This window comes from Centruroides sculpturatus, unplaced genomic scaffold (genome assembly GCF_000671375.1).
Source record: "Centruroides sculpturatus isolate CEXI.00-Female unplaced genomic scaffold, Cexi_2.0 scaffold863, whole genome shotgun sequence".
Taxonomy (NCBI): domain Eukaryota; kingdom Metazoa; phylum Arthropoda; class Arachnida; order Scorpiones; family Buthidae; genus Centruroides; species Centruroides sculpturatus.
Window position 1 is genome coordinate 97,195 of NW_019385531.1, and position 8,722 is coordinate 105,916.

General features: G+C 30.3%; 1 protein-coding gene across 1 annotated transcript in view; it reads right to left on the bottom strand.

The window, feature by feature from the left end:
• Positions 1 to 2,217: 2,217 nt before the first annotated feature.
• LOC111639873 (glucose dehydrogenase [FAD, quinone]-like) overlaps positions 2,218 to 8,722 on the bottom strand; it is an 11,667-nt gene continuing 5,162 nt past the window's right edge. Inside the window, exons 4-11 of the mRNA XM_023385823.1 lie at positions 7,047 to 7,178; positions 6,830 to 6,951; positions 5,423 to 5,593; positions 5,207 to 5,360; positions 3,012 to 3,175; positions 2,741 to 2,918; positions 2,447 to 2,669; positions 2,218 to 2,356 (exon numbers count right to left, since the gene is read on the bottom strand). Of these exons, the coding sequence (XP_023241591.1) occupies positions 2,218 to 2,356; positions 2,447 to 2,669; positions 2,741 to 2,918; positions 3,012 to 3,175; positions 5,207 to 5,360; positions 5,423 to 5,593; positions 6,830 to 6,951; positions 7,047 to 7,178 (1,283 nt within the window). The remainder of the gene's footprint in view (positions 2,357 to 2,446; positions 2,670 to 2,740; positions 2,919 to 3,011; positions 3,176 to 5,206; positions 5,361 to 5,422; positions 5,594 to 6,829; positions 6,952 to 7,046; positions 7,179 to 8,722) is intronic.

An 8,722-nucleotide genomic window follows, 5' to 3' on the forward strand; every position in this document is an offset into this window, starting at 1 on the left:
GGAGCCTGTAAAGAGCACTATACAAGACATAGTCTGTATTGTTTGCTCAAAAGCAGCATCAAGTGCTCACAAGTGTAAATCGTGTAATATGTTTGTTCACGCAGTTTGTGGTGAAGTAGATCCTAAAGAGGAAGGGTATGGTAAGAATGTATTGTGCATCATCTGTAAAAAAATATGGATCAGAAAATACAGCGTGATGAAGCCAAGAAATGTTTAGAAAAGCAAGCAAAGAAAATGTTAGCAGTTTCTAATGCATAGCACCCAAACGTCGATGAAGGTTTCGCTGCGAGAATTAAAGTACCCGAAGAAGACAGAGAAAAAACTGATGCACATTCAGTTTTAGCTGTGGTTCTTAGTAAAACAGAGGATGGCTTTTATAAACTTGATACTAAAACAGGTATTTTAAAACAATTGTATGCNAGTAAGCCTTAATTCTGTCCCTCTCCCCCGCGGGGGAAAATCGAAAAATCCCTTCTTAGTGTACATTCTGTTGACGTACCCTATTAAAACGCAATAAAAAATGCAAAAAAAAAACCCCGCATCTAAAATAGTATAAATAGAAGCAGAATTCTTTACGGCAAGCCTTAATCCTAACCATCTCCCTTCAGTGAGGGAATTTCGACACGTATATTATATAAAAACACGTGCGTATTCGAATGCAGCGTTATGTGAAAATTGCAAAGGAATCGGTAGGAACAAACGAATATTACATTTCTATGTATATAGATAGATAGAAGATGATCTGCTTTAGTTCATTCTCACAGAAAAGCATAATGTCTCACAGAAAAGCAAACTTTGGGCGTCGTACTTGTAGCGCCATCTGTTGGACTAAAAGCCTTAACCTAGATTATATTTTTTAATTTATATGAATGTTTATCGGAATAATATACAGCCTATATCCACCCTGAGGTTCCATTCTAAATATTGGTGAAAGAATTTTTGAAATCGGATGAGTAGTTTCGGAGATTACCTGCTGCAAAAAACTTACATACATACATACATACATACAAACATTACCTTTTTATAATATTAGTATAGATGAATTACATTTAAAAAAAAAATAGAACTAACAAAAAAATTTTTAATGTTTTTAAAGTTTTATTGGGATATCAAGTAATAATAATTATTTATGAAGTAATATTTATAAAAAAAAACTTTGCTCATAATGGGCTTGCTAAAAGAGGCCTTTTTAGTGTGCACAGAGCGGAAAAAGCTAAAGAAAGTGCCTATTTTAATTAAGAATTTTAAATGCCACTTTCATTTTTTTCTCACGTATTTTTAACGGTAACATTTGTGATATAATCGAAAATATAAATTTAAAATGGTGCACTTTGTTAATGAAAACAAAGCGCAATTACAAAAGGAACAGATAATAACAAACATAAACATATAAAATAACGAGAAAAATCTCTTCTATTTCACATACTTTTATTACTTCATAACTAATACATTCATTTGTTACATTCACCGCAAATTATGTTATTTTCTTCACAAATACAAATTTTCAATTTGTATTTGTGAAGATGAGTAAACAGATCTACGAAATACAAATTTTCAATTTGTATTTCGTAGATCTGTTTAGTAAATAAATGCATATAGAAACAAAAATGAATAGATTTTGTTACAGAATACATTATATAGATATATTTTATACATCATTTTGAAGCTTATGTAATACAGATTAACCCTATTGCATTTAATTTACTTTTGATCTAATTTAAAACAATTAGAAGCAAATACACGCTCAATTTTGCTCTTGCCGTAGTGGCGCTTTTTCCCGCCATTCCAGCTATTGAACACACCTCTCCGGCATTAAAATGCTTCTGAAAATAACTTTTCGAGTACTTTTATTGATTTTCTAAAGCTTTGTTATCAAGAGAAGGGTTATTTACATTAAAGTTTTGTCAGTAGGACTGTCATTTATTTTGTATAAAGTCGTACCTAAGTAAAGAACTCTTATGAGTAAACAGAAGAGAAACGAAAACAATGTTCTGTTAAATGTTGCCGATTTAATTCGCATGTGGAAATGAATACATAACAGTCAAAATATTTACACAAAAATCTGTTGTAAACCGAGAAATTTTATGTCTTATATAAATAAAATTTATGTAAATGAATTTATTTGCATTCTTTGTCTCTTTCTTGTTTATTTTCAATCTAAAAACAGTTTTTTACAGATAATATTTTCATGAGTACATCTAGGCTCTCCAGAGTTTGCTACCAGAATTTTTGGGTTTTGCGTATCATATCAGATGCTTTTTCAGCGATCATAAGTACTGCTGCATTGTGAGCCCCTGAAACCGTAATTGGCATAATTGATGCATCAACAACTCTTAATCTCGATACTCCCTTTACTCTGTAAAAGAGAATTGAATACTAATGAAAATAAACGCCCAATGTTTCTAACTGTAAATTTCAAAATGCTAAAGAATCCAAAATATCAAACCTAAGTTTGGGATCCAGTACTGTAGTTGGATCTTCAATTGCACCCATTTTACATGTTCCCACTGCATGATATGAAGTTGTACTTAAAGTTCTTACTATGCAATGCAAATCTTCATCACTAAATTGTACGTATTTTTCGCATCCAGGAATTCTTCTTGGAAATATTCGAGCTCCGTATTTTTTTAACGCTATTGAATTACCAAACCTAAGAATTTCCTTCAAGGCTAAACCATACAAATAAAACATATAACTTATTTTATGAAATTATATACTTAATTACAAAAACATTTCATACCATCAACTAGAGCTAAAACATCTTCAAAATTAGATAAATAATTAGGTTGGATGATGGGTTGATCATGAGGATTTGCAGTCCTTAATTTTATATATCCTAGACTTTTAGGACGGATTAAAATAGGTGCTATAGCAAATGCTTCTCGGTAAGAAAATGGTTTATAACAACGTTCCCATATCTGCATAAACATTAATTAAGGTTTATTAAGGTTATAAATTAAGATTTTCATACTATTTCAATTATTCAATAGAACGGCCATAAATCAACTGACCTCTGGGTTCAATCCAAGAACCCAACGAAAAATTTTTCCACCATCAAATGCTGCAGTGAAAGAAAAAAAGTTAATCTCGATGTCCGGATAATCATTTGATTTATTTGCATATTTTGAATCAATATATCCCGTGACATCGAAGCCTGCAGGCACTGTCAAAAGTCCTGAAAAATATCATTAAATTTTTAAAATTGGTCTGAAAGAAAATATTTACAAAGTTTATCTGAAAAAGCGTTATTTTTGAGTTACAAGCACGTGTCTGTTATCTCCAGGTTTGTATTCATATACAATTTTTTCTCTAGCAATTCTCTTTAAGTAAAATCTAACAAACAACGAATACTGAATTAGTATAAATAGTATTGAATAACATATTATATTCGGTATTTGTTTCACGATTGAAATTTACCAGAAATTTTATTAGTGTTAATTTATGTTATTTATCGTACAACAGAACTTTTTCTATTTAATAGCTGTGCTAGTATTTATAGTCGAATTATCTTGAAAGTGTTGTCTTCTAATCATCACATTTTTTATTCATTTCTAATTAACTTTTATTCATTTAGAAATTTCTTTACTTGTCTTATGTAGCATTTAAGTAATATTTCTTTTCATAAAAATTAGAATAAAAACAACGGTTTGAAAGAACGGTTTGAAATAAAAAATAAAAAACGGTTTGAAAGAAATGTGGAAATCAATTTGCGAAGTTAATGTTTTGAACGGTGAAAGTGTCAAACGAATATTTGATAAAATATCCATGTAAATTAAAGTTTATATTAAAATGTAAAAGACCGTTGTAAAGAATATCGATAAACTGAAGTTAAATTTTTAACGTAAAAAACAAAGAGCAAACGATTTTGTAAGCTGTGCGTCATGCTAACAGAAGTGGAATGAAACCAAACATGTGTATTGGCAAACAAATGTACAGTACAGTACAATAGATACGATACTGAATAATGTGGATCTATCAAGAGTCTTAAAGTCTTAAATGAGCGCTTCATTGTGAATTAAAATACAAATAATCTTTACTTATTAATCATAACATCGAAGTATATGGAAGCAACGAAGCTTAAGAAGCGGTTGTATATATTGACAAGTGATGTGAAAAAGAAACTTATTACGAAACATAAAAGAGGGTTATGTGTGGTGGATCTGGCGGCCATATTTATGATTCCAATGTCGACAGTGTACGACTAGTAAATACAATTTTAATCTTATTATGCAGTATTTTTATCTATTTTATTTATTGTTTTCGTGTACTAATTTATTATTAGGACAGTTAATTGTGTTATTTTTACTCTAAATTATATGTATTTGTGTTTATATTTATCGAAATGGTTATTGTTTAATGTCCGGAAACGGATTAATTCACATTTTGTTATTTCTAATAAAAAAATTGATTCTGACTTCGGACAATTCAGAATTCAAACGGCCTCCTGGAATGAATTAAATTCGAAGTACGAGTACCATTGTAAGAAGAAACACGTAAACTCTCTTCCTGCTCACAAAATCAAGCCAATATTGTGAATTTCGTAAAAAGGAAAGTTTAAAAGAAATTATCTAATAGAAAATTTTGGTGCAGTGTTTTAATAGAATTTCAATACGCTCTTCATAAAAGTGTCTTATCAATAACAATGTTATTTATTCCCAAAACACAAGTCTCGAGTTTTTTGGTAATAAATATTCTCGATTTCATTCATATACTTTATGATAATGCCGAACGTAAAACGTACGAATTGATTTATATGAAGAAGAATGGGAAAATTTTTCTATAACTTTGGATAAGTGACTATCAAAGGAAATCGCAAATATTTGAATATCAACGTATACAATTTATATGGAAGATTTTAATTTGGGGATAGTTCCAATAACTTGTTCCTACGATGCCAAGAAATAGTTAAAAACCAGTTTTTTGGGAGACTAAACATTTTTAAATTGGTCTAGCGAGCGACAAATGACGGTTCCTCTAATATGAAAACGTTTAGAAAATTATCATCTATAATATGAACTGTGCTATTCAGAGGCGATGTAGCAGTTACTGATGTATTATATAAAAATAAAAGAATTGCTAAAACCGATAAATATGTTACAAAGTGGAATCGGTTTTCTTAATCTCTGTTGTGTAAAAATTCCACCAGATTTCGAGTTTGTCCAGGGAAGCAAGTTCGGCAGTGATGAAACGAAAAACGGAAACTTACCTGTTCCATGTTTAAAATATTGGGCGAAGTTTATTGGCTTAAACTGGCGATGAAGGACATATGTGTAAGGAACGTCAACTAAGAAGTCCATTCCATATGTTATTAGGTGATCATTCAGATTATATCCGACTGGCAGATCAGAAATTACTGGAATCTTCATAATAAATTATAGTTAATACTTATCATTATATCATTATTAAAAAAGTAAATATTTACCCCTAGTCTGTGTAAATCTTCTCTAGGTCCAATGCCTGATAGCATTAGAAGTTTTGGAGAGTTAACAACGCCTGCAGACACTATGATTTCCTTTCTAGCATACACAATGAAAGATCTACCGAAACGTTCGAAACGAACAGCTCTAGCAACTTTATATTGATCAAAAACAATCTGAAAAGTTACATTTAATGTTTGAACTTCTGATAAAAAGAAAAATAATTCTAATATTTTAATTAAGTACAATAGAGTTTGCTTAATGTAATTATTTTGGATCTCGCTCATAATAACAAAAATAATTTTATATATAAAACATCCAGCAACGAATTGCGTAACTTTCCTGCACAAAAAGTTAAAATTGTGTATGGCGTCATCTATTATGAGATTAGGCTGATCACGTAAAGATTTTCGAATTTTCTTCACGTTAGTAACATCTAAAAGGGGCCAGTTTCTTATAGAAGACCTCCCAAGAATCATTCTCCCACGGCAGATCGCCCATATATCGCGTTGCCGAACACAAATAAAACCAAATCATTAATTTGTTAAATTCGTTGCCACTATTCCGCTTAATATCGCGTGTTTCGTAAAAAGTTTATACTAAATCTCGAGAACTTGTCGATCATTATCGCATGTCGATTACGAATTCGTGATCTTTTAATCGTTGTAATTCGTAAAATTCGTGTATCGATCCGCCAAATCTTTGTGAGAATAAGTGTAAAGATCTTAGTTTTCAAATGAATATTTTTTCTTTCGTAAAATCTTTACGCTAAATGCTGCAAAGGAGTGTAAAAATTTTTTTCATATTTAAAGAGCGAATATGCTAGTTAATGAATAATATTCTGTGGAATAAGTAAATAATACTATAATTAGTGAAAATTTTGCTTTCGTCTGTTCTGACATTAAAAAACATTAAATTCTAAACAAAATATTACAGTCTTATGTCTATATATACGAGATTTCAGTTTATAAGAGATGTTCGGGGCGACGTATCGTTCCCAATGTCTCTCTTAAACTAAAATGTCGTAAATACGAATGATCTACTACATTAATTCTTATAATGAAAATTTATACCTTGTTCTGACTTAGAGCAAATATCTTGTCCTTGTTTTCGAAATAACATTAATTAAAGTTCTAAAGAATGATTTTTACTAATAGAGCAATGATTCCCGATAAAATAAAAAATTAACCACTGTGACTCCAATTAACTTTTTTGTGTGGGTTTTTTCGTTTTAAACGACCAATTTTGAAAATTAATGGAATCTAGTATGCTACTCAGATCACAGAAAGATTATCTGCATCAAAATAAATTTCCGAATCTGTCGATTTCTGTTGAATCGATCGATTTTTTAAAATGTTTTACATACAACTTGTAAAAATTAGCAGAAGTCATACGTATTCATAGTTTCTTACCTTAGTTACAAACGAAAACAATAAAATTGTTAAATTAGGACGATCTTTCACTGGCTGTAGAAATGCTTTATTACTGCTACATCTTCTTCCATTCCTTCTAAACGCTTGGGGAAAAGCAAAACCTAGAACAAAATACATAATTCGAAAGACAACAAAATCAACATTGAATAAAAATTTTAAATTATTTATAGTGAAAACTATTTTAAAACGATATTACCTGTTTGAATAGGTCCATTAAAGTCTCTCATGGTATGACCATTTAATATAACAGATTCCATATATGCTTTTCCTAAAGGAGTTATATAATTCGGAGAAGAAACTGTTTGATAACCTCCTGATGCGTGGTATCCTTGAGAAACATAAAAATCATAATTATCTATCTATTCATTATAAAATATACTGAAATATGAAATTAATGAGTACTAGAAAGAAAGAATTCTGTCGACTCCTCAAAGGACTCATTAGATGAGTGTAGTGTAGGTCAGTAGTGATTCTAATTGTTTTCATATTCTTCTTTACACTTATGATTCTTTTTCGTTTTTGCACATGCAAATGACTTTTCTTACTTATGATTCTTTTGAGGATTAACATTTTATTAGGGTCAAACACAATACTATATATATTTGTTATTCATTTTTAGCCAGATTAAACTTTCAAGTTTTGCAGATTTATATTTATGTACTGTAAGTAGCCTAATTTTAATTTCTTGAAATACATTAAATAACTTATAGAATTACTAAAACTTTTATGTTATTAGTAAAAAACTATCCCAAAATACAAACAATAATGCTTTATACTAGGATTTAGAATTTTCTTCCGTAAATTGCCAGGTTTACCCATTATGCAGCTGACGTCCATATAACATCATGTGGATAGCCAAATAGATATACGCACGATATCGTAAAATATCCAAAAATTCCAAATGTAATAACGTCTGGCAAAATGACTCATATCAGTGTTTCGAAACATTCGAATGAACTTAGGTGAATTGACTCACTTTTTCGATGACGAAACCAAACACGCACACACATCGAACTGAAACTCAATCAATGAGTGTAATACATTAAAATTCTCAGCTCTCGATAAGATATTGCAAACATTTAGTTTGTGCTATTGCTTTTAGATTCATAACTTAAAATAAATAAAAATAAAAATTCACGTGTATTGCGGATGGGTGAACGAGCAAATTAAATATGATATTAAAATATTAATAATTATAAGGATTGCTGATGTAATATTTTTTCCTGAGGAAAAACTCAATTATCAGTCACTTCACAAAAAAAAAAAAATAAATAAAATTAAACAGTTTACAGGAATATTCTTCAAGCTTATTAATTTTAATACGACATTTCAGTCCTTAAGAATAGCATACAAATATTCGATCGATGTTCTGGCATTTTGTACTGCCTGTGGACATCCTATCATTGGCATTCGAATCCGAAGAAATATCTCAAATCTGTGAGACGTTGTTAAGTGGTTGTAAGAATTATATACTGTGTATAACTCAAAACGTTAGCCAACATTACAAAAATGACTTTAAATTGTTACAAAATAATGGTAAAGTAACATTATTCAAATAATTTTGTCAGATAAGTCTAAGATAGTTTATTATTATGTGTTGGGTTTAGTGGGTTATACTCGGTACACACCGGTGGCTGTGTACTATGCCGGACCAGAGTCAAGGCATAGCAACCAAAACAAAACTAAAATTAAATGTGTGTGTCAGTGTCAGTGTCTGTATTAAGGAATTTCCTGACAATATGGCATGTATTCAATATAGTGGCCTTCTGTAGTGTGATGTATGTATTTCTACTCAATTGTAATGTTCCCAGGCTTTTGTGTAGCGTGTGTGGTATCACACCTGTACAGGAGAGAACGACAGGTACAATAAGC